This window comes from Lissotriton vulgaris, chromosome 8 (assembly GCF_964263255.1).
Source record: "Lissotriton vulgaris chromosome 8, aLisVul1.2, whole genome shotgun sequence".
In the NCBI taxonomy this organism is placed as follows: Eukaryota; Metazoa; Chordata; class Amphibia; order Caudata; family Salamandridae; genus Lissotriton; species Lissotriton vulgaris.
In genome coordinates this window covers 96,280,968-96,304,369 of record NC_141696.1, presented here as the reverse complement: position 1 = coordinate 96,304,369, position 23,402 = coordinate 96,280,968, and the positions used below count along the sequence as shown (strand labels likewise).

The 23,402-nt window shown below is 40.1% G+C and overlaps 1 protein-coding gene across 7 annotated transcripts in view; it reads right to left on the bottom strand.

The window, feature by feature from the left end:
• LOC147693514 (uncharacterized) overlaps window positions 1–23,402 on the bottom strand; it is a 117,139-nt gene that overhangs the window by 60,176 nt on the left and 33,561 nt on the right. For 6 of the 7 annotated variants that reach the window (XM_086933741.1, XM_086933740.1, XM_086933743.1 and 3 more), the window contains exons 4-5: window positions 21,463–21,492; window positions 1,801–1,830 (exon numbers count right to left, since the gene is read on the bottom strand). The exons of the other annotated variant lie outside the window; for it this stretch is intronic. In XM_086933741.1, coding sequence (XP_086789867.1) covers window positions 1,801–1,830; window positions 21,463–21,492 — 60 coding nt within the window. The remainder of the gene's footprint in view (window positions 1–1,800; window positions 1,831–21,462; window positions 21,493–23,402) is intronic. 7 annotated transcript variants of the gene reach the window in all.

Genomic DNA, 23,402 nt, shown 5'->3' with positions numbered 1-23,402 from the left:
GAATCCTCAAGGATGCACGCAACATCAGTTAATACTCAGTTACCCTTAGTAACAAGTTTCAGGTCCTGCAAGAACTAGCGGACCACAGAGACCCAGTAGACAGAATATCAAAGAATCAGTAACTGGTCAGGATTACCTGCCAGGAGGTACTGGGTCCCATGAAATATCACCATAATAAATGGATATCCACTGAGACTCTCCACAAAATCTAAGGGTGAAATTTACTGTAAAATAATACTACACGTCTGCCTAAATAGGTCTGGAAGACATTAAGCTATTTCATGGATGGCCCAGGGAAGTAAGGGTTGTCAGAGAAGTTTGGCCACAGTGGAGACAGTACTCTGTGGAGAAATGTGGCTCACTGGTTAGAGGAGGCAGACCTGGAAGCAGAGGTCAGCCTGGGACCAGGGTTCAATTCCCGGCTTGGCGGGGTCTTGAGTCCTAAAATGTCCATGGACTCGACAATTCTCGCTCCGGTGCCTACTCGATTCACGGGTTCACACTCTGCGACTCTGGGCAATAGCTTGCTTAATCTCCACAACGGCCCCTCGCGGCGGGACGCCTGGCTTTCACCTTGTGGATACCCTGCCGGGGTTATCTCACAGGGGAATACCAAGATGGGTTCCCTAAGCAAGCGCTTAGAAACCGCTCGGTGATTTGCGCTATATAAATACATTTACATTTACTCTCCGCTGTAGCCAAGCTGATTGTCTGCTGTTATTTAAATTGGGAATGCGGCCCTTGTATTGGTGGTATATGTAACCTGTTATCATTGTGATGGATTGCATCTACGGTCACTTTTTACATTTGGCCTTTAATAACTCCTATATGAAATGCTCCTTTTAGCATTGATGTTTTTCCTAAAAGGTGAATAAAACTCATTAGGTTTTCATATTGACAGCACGCCTTACTTTTATTGCACTTAATAAAACCTGATTTTGGTTTTACCCTGACTCATTTTCCTTTGTCATGTCACTTCATACAAGTTGTTATGTCCTTAAGCAATCCTATCTATATGTAACAAATGTTGTCCTAGTCATGAACAGACATCTGCGTCTTGGCTGAACCATTGAGTCGAGATTTGGCTGTCAGTTTGTGAACGTTCTAGCGTTTTCCTTACTGGATGGAAAGTTCCAATTTTGATTAAATATATAATCAACATTGCAAGTTTCCATCCTGCAAGGAAAATGCACACTATCAGTGACCAGATCACCAAAATGTGTCAGGTTTTGTCCAGGCCACCCGCTCACATTTTCCAAGGGTCTATCAGCTGTATAAATCTGTGGTAAGCAACTTTGTGTGCACCTTTTACTTATCAGATTGAAACTTGCAATGTTGATTTATATCTCACACCGACAGTGCACTGCTGCTAATTGAGCATGGGATGTGGTAAGTCTTTGGGGCTATATAGTTACACATACACACACCCACACACACACACACACACATACACACGTCTCTCTCAATATATATATATATATATATATATTATATATGTATTTAGGTAAGCACACATACACACACACACACACATATATATAATATACATATATACACACACATACACACATACATATACACTCACATGTTGATACATACATACACACACATACATATATACATAAATACACACACAAATACACATTTACATATCTAACAAAAACAAAACCATCTCGGGCAACTATATTCATTTTACATTTTGCATTCTCATAATCCTTTCATCAAACACTTTTTGAGCAAATAATGTACAAAACATATACAGTCTTTCATAATCCTTTAAAGATTGTAAAGATGACCCACCTCGGGTACTGTTCCATAGGATCCTGAAGTCTAGAAAAGCAATTTAGTAGACAAACACAAATTTAAAATATATTTCATACCACATATAAAAATACTTTTCCAAAATATGATTTTCTGATCAGAAAAGACAACCAAACACATTTCTTTTATGAATGATACATACATCTCATCACCAATCTTTACACTTCTTGGTATACAATAATATGATAATAGATGATAACAGATCATTTTGCTCCAATGCGCAAATACATCTTTGCGTTCCCAGGGTACACAAGGAAAGAAGAGGAGGTTGCTCCTTTTTTGCCACCAAACTCTGAAACCCATTGCCCATGACCTTACGCTTTGCTGCTTTCAAATAATTTCTTCAAAACCTGCTAAAGACTTCTCTTTTTGATGCATAAAATCTGTTGACGTTTAACTATTCTTCTTCTCCTATACAATTGGGCGGCTAGCGCTGGATACTTCTTTGGTAGCAGCTGCATGCTTTAGAAATGTTATCATAGTGTATTATATTGTATGATATACCTGGACTCTGATCTACTTTGCTTCTTTTCCCGGTCACTCTGAATCAATCTCACAGCGGCAGAATATATTTATTTACTTATTTATTCTCATCCGCCATTGACTTTTTTTGGGAGGGGGGAATCATTTGCCAATCTTAGGTGGAATATTTCCATCTTATAGCTCTTTGATAATGCATAATTCTCTTGTACACGGATAATGTTGTACTCACTATAAATACTTTGAAGCAAGAACATTGCAGCATATAAATAACATAGGCTCAGATTTAATTACTCTGTTCCCATGGCAGAGAGGCCAATAACTTAATTTCTAAATGACCCCAAAGATGGCAATCATTTATAAAGTTATTTAAAGGAACTGCCGCTGCAGTGGTTCCTGCCAAATCATTTTACTGTTTGCTTCAGGGCTGCATAGGAAGGATGCAGCCTTGTAGCAAACAGCATTCTTTTCAAAACGAAAATCCCAAGACAGGATTTTCTTTCTGAAAAGAAGAGATATAATGCTTCCCTCATCATGTGAGTCTTCTCCCAGGGCAGGGGGAGCACAATACTTTTAATGTTCTTTACTACCAAAATTTACAGTAAAAAACTTGCTACATGTCTGCCTAAATAGGTCAGGAGGACATGTAGCTATTTCTCTGATGGCCCTGCAAAGTATGGGCTGTCAGAAACGTTTGGCCACAGTGGAGACCGTACTCACCACTGTGGCCAAGCTGAAGGTCTGCTGTTATTTAAATGGGGCAGGCGGACCTTCGTATTGGTGGTACATTTAACCTGTCATCATTGTGATGGATTGCATATACCGACAATTTATAAATTTGGCCCTTATTCACTCCTATATGCAATGCTCCTTTTACCATTGATGTTTTTCCTACAAGGTGAATACAACTCATGACGTTTCCATATTGACTGCATGCCCCACATTTTTTGCATTTAGTAAAAGCTGTTTTTGGTTTTACCCTGACTCCCTTTCCTTTGTGATGTCACTCTATACAAGTTGATCTCTCCTCACGCAAGCCTCCCTATATGTAATCAGTGATGTCCTCTTCATGAGTGTCCGCATAGTAGGGTCGCATTTCATTAAATGCCAGTGCTTTGTTACCCCATGGAGTTGGCAATGTTGGGTTTATTTACTGGGCTGTCACATATGATATACACTATGTACAGAATGGAGAGGATGGTATCTGATTTTTGATGAACACAACAAAGATTATTGGATAGATATCAATTTCCCACTAACTAAATTTGTTATAGAATTTTTAAAGGGTTAAATCCAAAATGACAAAAGCAGAATTTTGTTTAGGAAAGGAGACTCTGAACAATATTTTATTAACATTTCATTGATTTAATATGTTGTAGATTGAATTGTCTTTATCCTACACTTCATTTGGGAGGTTTGTTTAATATTGTGCAGATTGCATTGTTTTTCTCTTCCACTTTATGTAGTTATTGCTTTACTGGTTTCGATTTCTTTTTGTGCAACAATTTGAACTTTGCCTCTCATAAGATGCACTGGCTGTAGCATCTACATGGCTCGTTTTTCTGTGTTGTTGAATTTGGTTTTATTTAATATCTGTACTTCACTATTGTCGTCATGTGAACATGTCATGTGTAATGAAGTCCAGAATGACAAAAGCAGAATTTTGTTTGGGAAAGGAGACTCTGAACAATATGTTATTAACATTTTATTGATTTAATATGTGCCGCTCGCAGCCTTGTTCTTGTTCTGTAGACCCTAACTGCTGCTGCTGATCACGGGGAAAGTTGAACTCTGCCCTTCCCTGCTTGGATTGCCTGGATTGCAGGGGAGAGATTGAAGTCTGTCCGGTCCGCGAGGGCGGGACTGCGAGTCCCAGCAGGAGTAGCGCTTCGGACATCAGCGCACCTGCGACTCTTCCCGCCCACTCTCCACCCCCTGCTGCTTCAAGACGGCTCGCGGCCCCCACTCCGCGGGAGCCGCTCGCAGCCTTGTTCAGGTTCTGTGGACCCTAACTGCTGCTGCTGATCACGGGGAAAGTTGAACTCTGCCCTTCCCTGCTTGGATTGCCTGGATTGCCGGGGAGAAATTGAAGTCTGTCCGGTCTGCGAGGGCGGGACTGCGAGTCCCAGCAGGAGTAGCGCTTCGGACATCAGCGCACCTGCGACTCTTCCCGCCCACTCTCCGCCCCCTGCTGCTTCAAGACGGCTCGCGGCCCCCGCTCCGCGGGAGCCGCTCGCAGCCTTGTTCTTGTTCTGTAGACCCTAACTGCTGCTGCTGATCATGGGGAAAGTTGAACTCTGCCCTTCCCTGCTTGGATTGCCTGGATTGCCAGGGAGAGATTGAAGTCTGTCCGGTCTGCGAGGGCAACACTGCGAGTCCCAGCACGAGTAGCGCTTCGGACATCAGCGCACCTGCGACTCCTCCTGCCCACTCTCTGCCCCCTGCTGCTTCAAGAAGGCTCGCGGCCCCCGCTCCACGGGAGCCACTCGCAGCCTTGTTCTTGTTCTGTAGACCCTAACTGCTGCTGCTGATCACGGGGAAAGTTGAACTCTGCCCTTCCCTGCTTGGATTGCCTGGATTGCTGGGGAGAGATTGAAGTCTGTCCGGTCTGCGAGGGCGGGACTGCGAGTCCCAGCAGGAGTAGCGCTTTGGACATCAGTGCACCTGCGACTCTTCCCGCCCACTCTCCTCATATCTATATAATTCCATCTACCTACGCGCACGCGGGACGCCCGTGGGCCGAAGCCCGGGGCGAAGCCCGTTTAAGCCCGTTCAAGACCGGGTAAGACTGGACTGGGCCACCCCCTGACTCTATTACTGTGTAGCTGTAATCTCATTAAGGATAATGAGATTACAGCTACACAGTAATAGAACCTGGGTCCTTCCAATACGAACTATGTCTCCTAGAGGGACCAGGAGCAACAAGGCGCTCCATAGTGCTCAAACTACAGGCCCAATAGACCAATTTATTGCTAAAGCAAATGACGCCATAAATCAAGGCGTCCTTCTTTTAGAACGGAGGGTTTCACAGGATTTGACCGCCGCAAAACGCTCCTCGTTGGGCATTTTGGCGGCAGCCAAAACTCCTTTGCGCACTTTAGAAGCTGATACTCTGTTGGCTAATTCTCATCCTGTTCCTGGTGTTGTGGACCTGTGAGTCTCATTTGAGCTGTCAGCTCTTCAAGCATCTCAAGCATCTCATTTATCAACGTCTTTGGAGCAGACACCAGCCCCTCTTACTAGCCCGCTTAGGGATGACCCTACCGTTACTACAATTCGGGGTATCAGGGTGGGAGCAATACCCAAGAACAAAAAGACTAAAAAGTACCAACAGCATAACAGGACCCGCCAGCAAACTAAAACTTCGAATAAACAATCTCAAATTGCTACCCTATCACTCCCTACCCATCAATCCCCCAAACAAGCTGCCCCCGCACAGGATGAAGGGAATCTTATTCCCTCAGATATAATAAACCTATCTATCACCTCAGCTAATCTTAGCGCTACTAGTATTATTGATAATAACAATGATCCCAATGGTCTAAATAACCAACTATTAGACAAATTGGGGGCCCTAATTAAATCCTACCTTCAACCACTCGAACTTAGCCTTTCAAAAATAGAAAAACAACTAGAAGACCTATCATCAGTGATAAAAACAACAAACAAAGGAGTTACCCCTAGCCTTTCATCTGGGCAACTGAGGGTTCAAAAGCCACAACTGAAAATCCCAGCTGGTGGGGCGACAGTACCAAAGTCAACGCCTAAACCAACAAAGACAAATACCACAGTAGGGGCCTCTCAGTCTAAACCTTCTCTTCCAAAGACAACTAACACTAACACTCCTGCTCAAACGACCACACCTGCTCCTCCACTGGAGCATTCCACTATTCCGCCCCCAAAGTTAATTAGTAATTCAGGGACACAAAGCACCACCTATAAGAACAGAAGGAAGGGGGGGCATTCCATCCATCTTCCACCTAAAGCTGCCCCATATGTTGTCATTATGACAGGGGTCCCTGAGCTAAATTATAATGTGGAGGAACCAGGCTGGTCCCTTAGGAATAAGGTACTTCATTGGCTTTCTGTTAATAGGCCACTCCCCCCTTATTCTGATAACAGAGTTACAACAGTTCGAAGAGTCCCCTGGATAGGATGAGAGACAAAATCTATACCGGGCGATTGTGTCATTATTAACTTTGAGGACCCCCAAACCGTAGAACATATCTGTTCCTGGGACACACAATATTCACCGGATGGAATTGGTACCAAGAGACTTTCCTTCTTCTATCCTCCAGTGTACCACCATAACTCTGGTCCAGAGTGGAACTGGACGCAAGTTGGTAACTGGAATAGGAGACGTGATTGGGTCGATTGGTCAAACACTGGGGGTAGAGATGTAGCGCCTACCTTTGGATGGAGAGGTGTCCCCTTGACCAACAGATATGACTGCTTGGAGATGGTGGACTGACAACAATCCGATAGTCATTTGGATAACATTGCCACATTCTCTCCAGTGCCTACATTACTCGATCAACCTGATGATTTTCTGTCTTCCTCTTCCCCAACTAGTAACCCATCTATTTACCATGTAATAACGTCAGAAGCTCAAATTACTGTACCAGCACTATATCCAGATTCTGTTACCAACAAAGAAATTCAGCCAGATATATCACATGATGAATTATTAGTACACGCCCCTCTTACCCCAGCTCCCTTAACTCTAGCACAGAATTTGAATATTAAAAAGTCTATTTCTTCCATCTATCAACTTTCAGTTTTATTCTGGAATTTTGCAGGTCTCCGTTCCAAAATAAAACTCAAACCATGGTTGGAGACAGTAACTCCCCATTAAATAATTTGTTTGCAAGAAACATGGGCTATAGATCCGATTCACATGCTGGGCTACAAAACGTTCCATTCTCCAGCCAGCATCACCACACACGGTAGATCTAAGGGAGGTCTTGCGATGTATATTTCAAATGACTTATCTGTAAATGGCCTGTATGTCATACATACCACCACGAACTTTCAAATTGTTAAAGCTACATTCAGTAATCATACGATGTATCATTTCTTAAATTTTTATAATAATTTGTCCCCGATTGAATGTGTTAAATCCGTAAAAGCAATCATGTCTGTTGTAAATGAACACTGTAGCAAGCATTCTTCACTTGCTTGCTTTGTGATATGGGGGGGAGATTTTAATGTCCCACTGTGTGCCAATTATACGAAAGGTATTTGTGGTTTGCTAGACGAACAAGACTGTCCATTAATCCATTTTACCCACTCACTTTTGGGTAATGCTCTGAACGACTGTCTTTTCACAATGGAACTAGACTATGCAAATAATCTAGTAGATATTCCAGTTGAATTCAGACCTACTTTTCATGGTAGAGGTATGTTTAGCACTATTGACTTCATTTTATGTTCTACGGTCCTAAAAGGTAATCTCCAACGGTTTAGGACTGGTACAGATATTTCCAGTGACCACTTCCCTAATAGTATTCTTTTATCCATAGAAATTGGTGCCTCCCTTTGTAAAAAGGTCAGCCAACTAACCCAGCAATCACTGACCATGGATAAACTAAACTGATTTTCTGTGAAATGGTCCAAAATAGATCCGGTAGTTATTAGTGGCAATGTTGTATCTAAAACCCTTCCTTGGATAATCAACTGTTTAGCAGAGGATTCCCCACCTGAGTTGATCCTTAACAGCTTTTCTGAGATTTTATCAGCAATGCGGTCAGAGTTATTCGGCAATCATAAATCAGGTAACCAGGGGTCCCTAGGATGGTTTGACACTGCTTGTCGTAAAGCCCAATCTGCATTAAAAAAGGAACTACACAACCCAATTAGAAACCCAAAGGAGATAGCTAACTTAAGAAAGATCTATAAAGCTGCTCAACAAAATTGCAAAAGGGAGCTAAAGAAAACTCTATTGGCCCAACTTCATGAAAGTTTTCTAACTAAAGACAGCTCGCAGTTTTGGCGTGTCGTTAAGTCACCCTTTCTAACTAATATTAATGCGCCAAAGCATCTCGACGTGGCTGTGCCCGCTGATGCATGGGTGACCCATTTCACAAAAATTTTTGGGGGATCACCAATAGATACTATAAAACCGGCGAACCCAGTAGATGACCCCACGAGGTCTCAGGTCTATCCTACTGAATTATCTTTTAGCCATAGTGAGGTCATCCAAGCATTAACATCTGCTAAATCTGGCAAGGCCCCTGGCCCTGACGGGGTCCCCGTAGATATCTTTGTAAATAACATAGAACTGTGGTCGCCTGTCGTCACCCAGGTGATGTCGGCAGTCACGAAAGTTGGCCTCATAGATTCTTAGTCCTCCTCCATACTATTACCTATCTACAAAAAGGGGGATCGTAATAACCCTGCCTGCTAAAGGCCCATCTCTCTCCTGGACTCCCTGGGGAAGGTCGCCGGACGCCTGATCCTGGAACGTTTGCAGGATTGGGCGTCTGAGAATAACATCATGACCGACCTTCAGTATGGTTTCCAGGAGTGTCTTGGCACAGTCGAGCAGGTATTAAATCTAACCCTCTTAATAGGGAAATATACCGGAGCGAAGGGCGGCAATATACACTTAGTATATGTCGACCTTAGCTCCGCTTTCGATTGTGTGATCCACCCTAAGCTGTGGTTCATTCTTAGTGAGCTCGGGGTGGACCCCGCTATTATTAAATTCCTCCGTGAGCTCTATTCCGATGCCACAGCCTGCGAGAGATATGGCTTATGCGGTAAACTAACATCTTTATTCACAATAAAAAGAGGAGTAAGGCAAGGGTGTGTCCTGGCCCCCTTCCTGTTCAACCTCTATACCAACGGGGTTGAAAATGCTATGCTGGAGGGTAGCCAGGACTTACCGTCTATCAAACATCGCCCAATTCCAGCGTTATTATACGCTGATGACTCTGTCATTTTAGCTAGGACACCAACTCAGCTACAAAAACAACTAGACAAATACTTGCCAGTTTATGCTATCTCTGGGCTAAAAGTTAATAAGAGTAAGACCTATGTCATGCATCTTGGTCCCGAGGTGAAAAAACTCAAATCCATCTATATTGAACAGGTTAGACTGGAGCATGCTAGACAATACCCATACCTAGGGATCCTAATGGACGACCAGTTAGACTGGAAAGCAGGAGTTACAAGTAAAAAAATGCACTTTCAAAGAGCGACCTCTGTGCTTACCTCATTCTCGAGAAAATTGGGTAAACCAGCCCCACAAGAGCTGCTTAAAATGTACCATGCGAAATGCCACAGTGTTGCTATCTACGGTGCTGGCGTCTGGGGCTATGCCTCTGTGGATGGATTACAACTGGTCCAAAATGGGTTTTTAAAATATATTCTGGCACTCCCTTCTAGTGCTCCAATATACGGATCCCATATCGAGCTGGGTATCGACTATATAACTAATATTATTAGATGCCAGCCGATACTTTTATGGCACCGTGTTTGGACCAAACCTCAATGTCACCTAACCCGCTCTTTATTACAAGACTGTTTATCACTGGAGAAATGGAAAAACATTCCATGGCTTCTTTATGTTTTCAACTTCTTAACAGACTTGAATTGTGCTTATTACTTCAACGAACCATTGACCCTGACAGAGATCAGCAGAAAGGCGTTGAAATCTCTCTGTTTAAATCATTTGAGAGATCTCCGCCTTCTAAGTGAATTATCTAAGCTTACTAATGTGCAAATTCTTATGGTTCAAACCTCCCCATGTATTCAGCCTTACCTTACTTATTTTTTGACCAACCATGAGAAATTTGTCTTAACGAGGTTTCGTTTCAACACTTTTTTTCGCCTTGTAACCTTCCCCACAACGTCAAATTGGTCTCATGATCTGGCAAAGTGTCCTTGTGACGGAGTATCACCGCAATCAACCATCCACCTTACATTGTTCTGTTGTTACTATGAACAAACTCGTAAACGCTGGATCATTCCTCTCCTTCGTGAAATGGGGTTAAGAACATGTCGGCCAGCCTATCTGGCCCTTCAGATGTTAGACACACCGTATGTGGCCAAATGTGTCGCTCTTTTTCTAAAATCTTGTCTGAAAATGCGTTCCAACTTAGGGCTTTTATCACCTTGATTTACTACAAAGTGTTATATTCTGATTAACTTAATATTATCAATGTCCAGCTATGTTACAAATTAATAATTTGTTCCTTTTAACTGTATATAATTTGTGTTTTTATATTATCTGAATTTGTAAATGTACTTTTTATGATTCAACAAAATGTTAATCGAATAAAAGTTTTTGAATCTGAATCTGATTTAATATGTTGTAGATTGAATTGTCTTTATCCTACACTTCATTTGGGAGGTTTGTTTAATATTGTGTAGATTGCATTGTTTTTCTTTTCCACTTTATGTAGTTATTGCTTTACTGGTTTCAATTTCTTTTTGTGCAACACTTTGAACTTTGCCTCTCATAAGATGGCACTGGCTGTAGCATCTACATGGGTCGAATGTCTGACATAATATCGACAGACAGAATATCGATATGCAAAAATATCGGAGCAAAAATATCGACAGCAAAAATATCGGAATCCTATCTTCATTAAGGTAAGTACAAAAATATCTAAAAAATAATATCGTAGTACAAAAATATCGGAATCAAAAATATCGTTGTTTTAAATGTATTAATAATAATGTAAAAATAATTTTAAAATACATAGAATTTTACAACTATTAAATAAAAATATTAAAACAAAATTAAAACTAATACATATGCATTTAAAATAAATAAAACACTTAATAATTTAATGTAATTTAAATTTTTTTCATGTAATTTATTTGATTTAATGTAATATTTTTTTGTTTTTACCCTGTACGCCTGTACCCCAAAAACCCAAAACTGACCCTGGACCCTAAACATATCCCTGTACCCCAAAAACCCAAAACTGACCCTGAAACCTAAAAATACCCCTTTACCCAAAAACTGAAAACTGACCCTTATCCCTAAAAATACCCCTTTACCCAAAAACTGAAAACTGACCCTGAACCCTAAAAATACCCCATTACCCAAAAACTGAAAACTGACCCTAAACCCTAAAAATACCCCTTTACCCAAAAACTGAAAACTGAGCCTGAACCCTAAAAAATACCCCTTTACCCATGAACTGAAAACTGACCCAGAACCCTAAAAATACACCTTTACCCAAAAACTGAACACTGACCCAGAACCCTAAAAATACCCCTTTACCCAAAAACTGAAAACTGACCCTGAACCCTAAAAATACCCCTTTACCCAAAAACTGAAAACTGACCCTGAACCCTAAAAATGCCCCTTTACCCATGAACTGAAAACTGACCCTGAACCCTAAAAATACCCCTTTACCCAAAAACTGAAAACTGACCCAGAACCCTAAAAATACCCCTTTACCAAAAAACTGAAAACTGACCCTGAACCCTAAAAATACTCCTTTACCCAAAATTAATTAATATTATTTAATTACCAATTAATTATTAATTAACAATAACAATGAAGTAAATATATTAGCACATTTGCTGTAATTAATTTAATTTAATAATTAATATTATTTTTCCCAATTAATTAATTAAGAATAACAATAAATTATATATAAAAAAATTACTATAATTAATGTAATTAAATAATTAATAATAATTAATTACCAACTAATTAATAATTATAAATATGTAAAAAATTATATTAATTAATTAACTAATTAATAGAAATTAATTACCAATTAATTATTAATTAAAATATGTACAAACATATATCAATTAATTAATTATTATTAAATTACTTCCCACCCTATTCCCCTATAAACCCATAACCCGCTACAGAACATATTTATCAATTAATCAATTAATTAAAAATAATTAAGAATTATTTCTCAATTAATTAATTAATAATTCCTACTAATTAATAATTAATTTAACATAATTAAATTACTTCCCACCCTATTCCCCTATAAACCCACAACCCGCTACAGTAGTAAAAGACAATATTTAATTAAATTACATTAAAAATAAATAATAAAACATAATAAATACAATATAATATACACTAAATTTATTTAAAAATTGATATTAGTAACATCGAAGTTATTAATTTCGATATTATTGACATCGATATTTACAACTTCGATATTACTGATATCATACCAATATCGATATTAAGACTGTCGATATTACTTACCTTCGATATTTTGTCCCATCGATATTTAAACTTCGATATTTTTGTATATCGATATTTAAAAATCGATATTTTGTCTGTGCACCACATGGGTCGGCTTTCTGTGTTGTTGAATTTGGTTTCATTTAAAATCTGTACTTCACTATTGTCGTCATGTGAACATGTCATGTGTAATGAAGAATAAATATCCTTGGCTCCTCTATTGTGTGTGTGTTTTCCTCCAATAACATGTTTTGAAATTGGTTTTGTATCTATATACACATGCACGCACCCACACACACAGATATAAATAATGGTTAAAGTACATATATGTATATATATAAAGTTAGGCACAATAAAACTACTTTTACACCAGTACATACCTTCATTATGTTTGGTACTTGGAATTTAGGGCTTGAGATTTAGGCTCATGATATTATGTAGTCGATATTCTGGTGGAATACTACTCATATCTCTTGTAAGATTCACATGTGTGTTCAGCCAAAGGCATCACAACATTTACATGCTTGGGACCAGATTTAGCTACACTTTGCAAAGGTGCAGTGTCACAAAAATAACTTTGTGTGAAGGGTACACTTTCAGGACAAAAACTATGGTAAATATTACACATTGTGTAAGAGCATAGATACAGGACCTAAAATGTGCCAGCAAAACGGAAAGAGAAAAAGTGCAATACCTTAGGAGATAGATCACTATCCCACTATCTCCCTTTTTATGCAATGCAGTGCAACAACGTTGGTTGCTGATCTGCATTGCTTGATTTCATAGTAAAATCATCCCTAAATGGTCAGGTCATCTGAACTGTGCTATCTGTCTAAATCCTAAACAAAAAAAAGCAGTGCCTCTCTGTCAGTCCTGTTTAAAGCCTTTATCTTTCAAGTTTATAACATGATATTAACTTGCCCACACTTTATCTGCGAAGGAAAAGAGAGAGTCCCATGGTGTAGAAATTATAGAGATTCATCTTTCTATGTTCTCTTGGGAGGAGATCAGGTACATGTCGAAGTGCCTGATTTGAATTTCAGAGTTCCTGGTTTTTATTTTTCTGAAGCCCTGACCATAATTCCTTATCTTTGTTTCTCCCTATCTCCTTGCTGTCTTATTTGCGCTATATTCTGATTATTCTTTCAGTTTGAAAATATTGAGAGGATTCTTAGGTATTATGTTTTTTTATTTAGGGCCCGTCTATGATTTCAGTCTGAGTTGCCTCCAACCGACATCTCTGCGGTTTCAGAACCAACTGCCCTTTGGTGGGTGGTCCAAAACTGCAATTACTATGGAAAAGCACTTTTCTCAATGGAGTTTGTGCAGCACAAGCTATCATAGAGAAATGGGAGTTACTGGAATCCTTATCCTCATGGTGCCTGCCACACAGTGCAGGGATTTACAGGTGGCACAATCAGTGCCCCCTGCCCAAAACCGGAGGCCGCAGAAGGAGGGGAGCCCTGCTAGGGGCCCCGCAAAGTCACTTTCCAACCAGCCTTCCATGTCAGAAAAGTCCAGACAAGTTTTCCATGTCAGAAAAACTGCCATGGAAAACCTATGGGAAACCGACCTCATAGGCTCCACAGCTGAAACACCATCTCTAAGGGGTTATGTGGTGGCTACGGCTAGCCAATGCACTCCTTGATCCAGTTGGAAGCCATTTGGATTGACTGGAAAGTTTGGACTACAACCACTGTCATTGAAATACGGCGGTTGGACTTTGAACCAAGAATGTCAGTCGGTAAGCCTCCGACGAACTGTCGTATGCTTACCGACCAACATATTAATCAGGTATTTAGTTATTAATTTTTTATGTGCTGTTTAAATCACATACATGTATTTCTTGATTTAATTAAATATATTTTGTAATGAGAATGAAAATTGTAGGGTTTTTTCATTTCATTCAAATTTAAATTGGACATATATTGAAGAAAAGTGTTACATAATTTAATTATTGTAAAATATGTTATTACAATTTTATTGTAATATTCTTCAGTTTAAAGTTGAAACATTAGTTTTATACTTTTGCAATTATGAGTTTTTTGAAGAATTTAAGGAGTGGAGCTTGAGTATGATCTAAGTTACGAGTGCCATGAATATCTCTGGCACTTGGGTCCCTATCAGCTGTGTTCTCAGGCTCCTGAGGGCAGACTGCATCATGTGTGCCCTCACCTTGCTCTAGTGGGCATTTACCTGCTGCACTGGATACTGTCTCCCCCCACCCTATCCAGGTTCTGCTGCCATAGAGTTTGGCTGCCATCTGCACTCATGGCTGCATCCTTCACACCATCAGGCTTCCCTGACAGTGAGGGCATGGTAGAGCTTGAAAGCTTACATGCTATATGTGTCACTGATGCTATGTAGGCAGTGGCGAATCTAGGATGCCCTAGGGTGCTGCAACTCCCACCCATGACTCCCTATATGGGATATACTCCTGGACAGACAGGTAGGCCTGCAGCATCAGTGGAATGAGCTCTGTGCGTGTGATGTGTTGTCAGGAAATACTTCTGATGAAACATGTTGTGGCCATGTGTGGTATTCTGGCATGCAATTCACATTATACGATTATGATTTTCATGGATGGGCTAATTTCATGCACTTGTAGATTGCTCAGATCATAGCTGGAAGATTTATTAAAAAAGAAAAATGGAGCTCATTTACTTTTCAGAAGATAGGACAACTGTCAGTTGACTTTTACCCTTCCAATTGTGTTACACATGAATGACGTTATGGTGTTACATTACAAACTTTTCAAACGTTATGCTGCCATCAGGTGGTACTACTTGAAGACCTTTTTCCATTGTGAACACTACTTTGAAATCTGTGCTGGATTTCAATGCTCATTCACAAACTTAAATTCTTGCCATATTCTGAAACAAGGTCCAATCAATTTTCGACTCTGAAGTTTTGTTTTGCCCTCTTGTTGTTTTAACTCATAATGCATTATGATACTTGTATGCCTTCCATGAGTCTACCCATTGGAAGGGAGAATTGTACTTATTCTTAAAATACTTTGATTGCTAAGTTTTAAATTCCATCATGCACATGCTCTCTCTTGTATGAATTCCTGTCATATTCAAAAACAAGATCAAATTGGTGATACATGTTGGTTGCTTTGTGGAACTTCAGTGCACTCCTTTAGTCAGATAGTTGGAGGAAGGACTAAAACTGCTCTCCTCTGCATCATGCCTTTAATTCTTCTTGGCAGGAGCCGTTAAGAAATCTGGGGTGTAAAAGTTGTTCCTTCTGTAACAATGATGCCACTAAGCTAGCTTGACCTGCAATATACTGATCCATTTAATGGGGATGATACTCTGCCATTGCGGTCCAAATTCCTGGTGTAAAAGGAGGAGGCTTTTTGAGGGGTTAGCTACCCCAACATGTAAAAAGAAATCTTAGATACAGAAATGTCAACCAAAAGACATCCCAGCCTCGGGGAAAGAGGAATCTCCTTCAAAGAGAGCTATGATGCCTTGTGGCAAAATTCAGACATCCTTAGAAGCCACAAAGATGACTAAGACCATCACCATCGGAACATAGAACATGACGACTATGTACCAGACATGCAAGACAGCCCAAGTGGCAGTGAAGATGAAACAATTAAAACTGGCCCTGCTTGGCATCAGCGAGACCAGGTGGACACAGCCCAGACAGAAAAGACTGGCTACAGGCAGAATACGGCTTTATTCTGGACATGCGCAAGAGAAGACCCAGCACACACAGGGAGTAGCACTGATGATAACACCAGCATCAGACAGAGCTCTGAATGGGTGGGTAGCTCTCACTTCCAGAATCATCACAGAGACCTTCTGCACAGAATAATGGATCAACACAAATGTAAACTATTGCTATGGAGCCATAAATGACAGCAAGGGAGAAGAAAAATAACAAATTTACAACAGATTATATTACATTCTGGATAATGCCTTGAGAGAGACTTCACCATACTGATGAGAGACCTCAATGCGAAGATTGGAAGCAGCAACTTTGGGTACAAAAAAGTCATGAGCAACCATAGACTTGGCAACATGAAGGAGATTGGTGAAAGGCTCACAGATCAAGGTTCACTGATCAGTCTGGTGATAGTCGGTAGTGTATTTCATCACAAGAGAATACACAAAGAAATGTAAGTGTCACCAGACCATGTAAGTGAGAATAAGATTGACCATGTGTGTATTGCCAAGAAGCTCCAGAGGTTCCTGCATGATGTGAGAATACTGAGAGGAACAGACATGGTATCAGACCATCACCATGTAAAGGCCAGGCTAAAGCTCAAACTTGAAGAAAGAATTGATGGTTTGAACCAGCAAACCAACACCAGTGATGTAACACCAGAATCCTCAAGGATGCACACAACACCAGTTAATACTCAGTTACCCTCAGTAACAGGTTTTAGGTCCTGCAAGAACTAGCAGACCACAGAGACCCAGTAGACAGAAGATCAAACAATCAGAAACTGGTGAGGATTACCTGCCAGGAGGTACTGGGTCCCAATAAATATCACCATAATGAATGGATATCCACTGAGACTCTCCACAAAATCTAAGTGTGAAATGTACAGTAAAATAATACTACATGTCTGCCTAAATAGGTCGGAAAGATATTAAGCTATTTCTTGGATGGCCCAGGGAAGTAAGGGCTGTCAGAGAAGTTTGGCCACAGTGGAGGCAGTACTCTCCGCTGTAGCCAAGCTGAATGTCTGCTGTTATTTAAATTGGGAATGCGGTCCTTGTATTGGTGGTATATATAACCTGTCATTATTGTGATGGATTGCATCTACGGTCACTTTCTACATTTGGCCTTTAATCACTCCTATATGAAATGCTCCTTTTACATTGATGTTTTTCCTAAAAAGGTGAAAAAACTCATTATGTTTTCATATTGACAGCATGCCTTACATTTATTGCACTTAGTAAAACCTGATTTTGGTTTTACCCTGACTCCTTTTCCTTTGTCATGTCACTTCATACAAGTTGTTATGTCCTCAAGCAATCATATCTATAAGTAATAAATGTTGTCCTAGCCCTGAACAGACATTTGCGTCTTGGCTGAACCATTGAGTCGAGATGTGGCTGTCAGTTTGTGAATGTTCTAGCGTTTTCCTTGCTGGATGGAAACTTCCAATGTTGATTAAATATATAATCAACATTGCAAGTTTCCATCAAGCAAGGAAAATGCACACTATCAGTGACCAGATCACCAAAATGTGTCAGGTTTTGTCCAGGCCACCCGCTCACATTTTCCAAGGGTCTATCAGCTGTATAAATCTGTGGTAAGCAACTTCGTGTGCACCTTCTACTTATCAGATTGAAACTTGCAATGTTGATTTAAATCTCACACCGACAGTGCACTGCTGCTAATTGAGCATGGGATCTGGTAAGTCTTTGGGGCTATATAGTTACACATACACACACCCACACACACACACACACACACACGTCTCTCTCAATATGTATATATATATATATATATTCACTGAAAAAACCATAGGTTATAGACCATATATAGTTAGGGATTAGCATTTAAAAAACCTTATTTTATTTGCACAAAACCATTGAAATTCCATATATAGTTAGTTGCACTAACTATATATCGCGGACCCGCAATCCACTGCTAATGATGTCACATATTACATCATTCATGACATGGTCAGTGACATCACTGATGACATCACTGATGACATCTCAAATGACATCACTGATGACATCACTGATGACATCTCAAATGACATCACTGATGACATCACTGACATCTCATTTGACATTACTGATTACATCACTGATGATATCATTTATGTGATAATACATCTTCAGACTCTAATATAACCTTTGATACACTCAGTGTAAACAGGCACTCACAGACTGTCACACATCCATGGAGTTACTCACACACCTATTCAGTCATGCAAAGAATCAATCACATCTCCATTTCCTTAACTATACAGTTATACACACCTTACTTATTCAAACATATACTAACACATATTTACTCTCTTATACAATCCTTGATACAAGTTCACAATGATTCATACAGCCACTCTCACATTCACTGACTCTTATGTTCAGTTATTTATATATGTCAACTCTCACATGGAGTGTGCTTTACATATGTACTTACTTTGACATGTAGAACTGAGATATCCATTCACTCACCAATATACTCATGCACACAGTCAACTGTCCATACAGCTGTTTCTACATGCACTTTTGAACCCATACACCTAGGGAATCAACCGCTCACACATCTATGCACAGAGTTATACACCTCCCAGCCACCCACACACACACTCAGTCTCCCATACAAATACTTGGGCAACCATTCAATAACCCATATAGTTACTGATATAGCTACTGATTTAAACATGCAGCAGTTTACAGAAGAACATAAATATTGATTGCCAAATTAAGACACTTTAATCACTAACCCATGCACTCAGTGAGACACATTTAATCATTCTCTCATACAGTCAGTCATGCACCTACTAAATCCTTCATCCAGACACTTATACATCCACTCATTCTTCAATATGTAAGACATATTTTAACTTTACAGAAACATACAGTCACTGGGTGTTGTCATCAGTGATGTCATCAGTGATGTCACTGACCATGTCATGAATGATGTAATATGTGACATCATTAGCAGTGGATTGCGGGTCCGCGATATATAGTTAGTGCAACTAACTATATATGGAATTTCAATGGTTTTGTGCAAATAAAATAAGGTTTTTTAAATGCTAATCCCTAACTATATATGGTCTATAACCTATGGTTTTTTCAGTGAATTTTCAAGGTTTTGTAAATGCAAATTCCTAACTATATATGGTCTATAACCTATGGTTTTTTCTGTGAATTTCATTGGTTTTTTAAAAGCTAATATCTATAGCTGTAAAATATATTCTTTATTAAGTGACGTATCACGTAGCCCGTGAGACGCCTCATGATGCATCGCATAACCGTGACGTATCGTCTCTGCAGCGCAAACCAAACCCAAAACGTAAGCGCGCCAGAACACGCTTAAAGATATATATATATTTTTTAACCTTAATTAGACAAAATCCACACGTGCACATATCACAAACGTTCAAAAAACACAATATGTCGGACTCCCGTTACGCTGCCGGTTAGCTGCCCGGTTAACGTACCAGGAAGCACCTTTACCGCGAAAATCGCAAATTTTTTTTTTTCACCCCCCAGGGAACTTTAATAGCCCCCTCATCAATCCTAGGGGTTCAGGAGGGGTCTGCCTTACCCCTTTCATTCATTTACACCTTTTTTTTTCCCACCTCTTGTCTCTCGATCCCACAGAGAGACAAGATGGCGGCCGCTCCAGACTGTTTACAATGATAACAGCCAATCAGCTTCTCCTCAGACTCCCGTTACACTGCCGATTAGCTTCCCGGTAGCTTCCCGGTAGCTGCCCGGTTAGCTGCCCAGTTCGCGTACCAAGACGCGTCTCTACGGCGAAAAAATCGGATTTTTTTGTTTGTTTTTTTTTGGCCCCACGTGGTTTTATAATATCCCCCTCATAAATCCTAGGGGGTCAGAAGGGGTCTACCTTGCCCTCTTTCCTTCATTTCCCCCTTTGTTTTGGCCTCCTCTTGTCTCTCGATCCTACCGAGAGACAAGATGGCGGCCGCTCCGGACTGTTTACAATATTGACAGCCAATCAGCTACTCCTCAGACTCCCGTTACACTGCCGGTTAGCTTCCCGGTTAGCTGCCCGGTTAGCTGCCCGGTTCGCGTACCAAGACGCGTCTCTACGGCGAAAAAATCTGATTTTTTTTTTGGGTTACACTGCCGGTTAGCTTCCCGGTTAGCTGCCCGGTTAGCTGCCCGGTTCGCGAACCAAGACGCGTCTCTACGGCGAAAAAATCGGATTTTTTTTTTTTTTTTGGTTACACTGACGGTTAGCTTCCCGGTTAGCTGCCCGGTTAGCTGCCCGGTTCGCGAACCAAGACGCGTCTCTACGGCGAAAAAATCGGATGTTTTTTTTTTTTTTTTTGGGCCCGGCGTGGCTCTATAATATCCCCCTCATCAATCCCAGGGGGTCAGGAGGGGTCTACCTTGCCCCCTTTCCTTCATTTCCCCCTTTGTTTTGGCCTCCTCTTGTCTCTCGATCCTACCGAGAGACAAGATGGCGGCCGCACCGGACTGTTTAGAATGTTGACAGACACCGGAGAGCCAATCAGCTTCGCTTTGCAAAGTTCCGATACGCGAAAAGTTCGCGAACCGGAGCGCTGCCCGGAGCGCTGTTACAGATATATATCTTGATTTAAACGTTAATTTCTCAAAATCCACTGAAGCACATATATTGAGACCTAGCAAAGGCACATCGGGCTAACAGTCCCTACAATTTTGCCAAGTTTCGTGGAAATCCATTCAGCCGTTCGGGCTAAAAGTGAGTCCAACCGCCCTATGGAAATTAACATGGGAAAAACGCGTTTTGGGACCCCCCTTTTTTCTCGGCCCCCCCTTGACGAACCCCCCCCAAATTTTCAGGAGCTGCTCAGAAACAAAATGTGCCATTTTCCTGAAAATTTCAGCCGATTCCGTCCACAAACGCCAAAGTTATTAGACATAGAATTTTCAAAAGTCTCATAGGAAAAAAATCCTAACTATATATACCTACTGGCTATCGCCAGTAGGTAATATATATATATATATATATATATATATATATATATATATTATATATGTATTTAGGTAAGCACACATATATATAATATACATATATACACACACATACACACATACATATACACTCACATGTTGATACATACATACACACACATAAATATATACATATATACACAAAAATACACATTTACATATCTAACAAAAACAAAACCATCTCGGGCAACTATATTCATTTTACATTTTGCATTCTCATAATCCTTTCATCAAACACTTTTTGAGCAAATAATGTACAAAACATATACAGTCTTTCATAATCCTTTAAAGATTGTAAAGATGACCCACCTCGGGTACTGTTCCATAGGATCCTGAAGTCTAGAAAAGCAATTCAGTAGACAAACACAAATTTAAAATATATTTCATACCACATATAAAAATACTTTTCCAAAATATGATTGTCTGCTCTGAAAAGACAACCAAAAACATTTCTGTTATGAATGATACATACATCTCTTCACCAATCTTTACACTCCTTGGTATTCATTAATATGATAATAGATGATAACAGATCATTTTGCTCCAATGCGCAAAGACATCTTTGCGTTCCCCGGGTACACAAGGAAAGAAGAGGAGGTTGCTCCTTTTTTGCCACCAAACTCTGGAACCCATTGCCCATGACCTTATGCTTTGCTCCTTCCAAATAATTTCTTCAAAAACTGCTAAAGACTTCTCTTTTTGATGCATAAACTTTCTGTTGACGTTTAACTAGTCTTCTTCTCCTATACAATTGGGCGGCTAGCGCTGGAAACTTCTTTGGTAGCAGCTGCATGCTTTAGAAATGTTATCATAGTGTATTATATTGTATGATATACCTGGACTCTGATCTACTTTGCTTCTTTTCTCTTTTCTCTTCCTCTTACCCCAGCTCCCTTAACTCTAGCACAGAATTTGAATATTAAAAAGTCTATTTCTTCCATCTATCAACTTTCAGTTTTATTCTGGAATGTTGCAGGTCTCCGTTCCAAAATAAAACTCAAACCATGGTTGGAGACAGTAACTCCCCATCAAATAATTTGTTTGCAAGAAACATGGGCTATAGATCCGATTCACATGGTGGGCTACAAAACGTTCCATTCTCCAGCCAGCATCACCACACACGGTAGATCTAAGGGAGGTCTTGCGATGTATATTTCAAATGACTTATCTGTAATTGCCCTGTATGTCATACATACCACCACGAACTTTCAAATTGTTAAAGCTACATTCAGTAATCATACGATGTATCATTTTATTAATTTTTATAATAATTTGTCCCCGATTGAATGTGTTAAATCCGTAAAAGCAATCATGTCTGAACACTGTAACAAGCATTCTTCACTTGCTTGCTTTGTGATATGGGGGGGAGATTTTAATGTCCCACTGTGTGCCAATTATACAAAAGGTATTTGTGGTTTGCTAGACGAACAAGACTGTCCATTAATCCATTTTACCCACTCACTTTTGGGTAATGCTCTGAACGACTGTCTTTTCACAATGGAACTAGACTATGCAAATAATCTAGTAGATATTCCAGTTGAATTCAGACCTACTTTTCATGGTAGAGGTATGTTTAGCACTATTGACTTCATTTTATGTTCTACGGTCCTAAAAGGTAATCTCCAACGGTTTAGGACTAGTACAGATATTTCCAGTGACCACTGCCCTAATAGTATTCTTTTATCCATAGAAATTGGTGCCTCCCTTTGTAAAATGGTCAGCCAACTAACCCAGCAATCACTGACCATGGATAAACTAAACGGATTTACTGTGAAATGGTCCAAAATAGATCCGGTAGTTATTAGTGGCAATGTTGCATCTAAAACCCTTCCTTGGATAATCAACTGTTTAGCAGAGGATTCCCCACCTGAGTTGATCCTTAACAGCTTTTCTGAGATTTTAATCAGCAATGCGGTCAGAGTTATTCCGCAATCATAAATCAGGAAACCAGGGGTCCCTAGGATGGTTTGACAATGCTTGTCGTAAAGCCCTATCTGCATTAAAAAAGGAACTACACAACCGAATTAGAAACCCAAAGGAGATAGCTAACTTAAGAAAGATCTATAAAGCTGCTCAACAAAATTGCAATAAGTTACTTCTACCCTGAAGCTTTGTTGAGGCCACCACCACCTAATAAATTTCCAGCATGGAACAGAACTTTCCATCCTATGAATAAATGGCACTCAAATGGCCCCCATGGTCCCACAACACCTTTGTTCCCAGCTCAAAGATGTCATATGGGATATAAC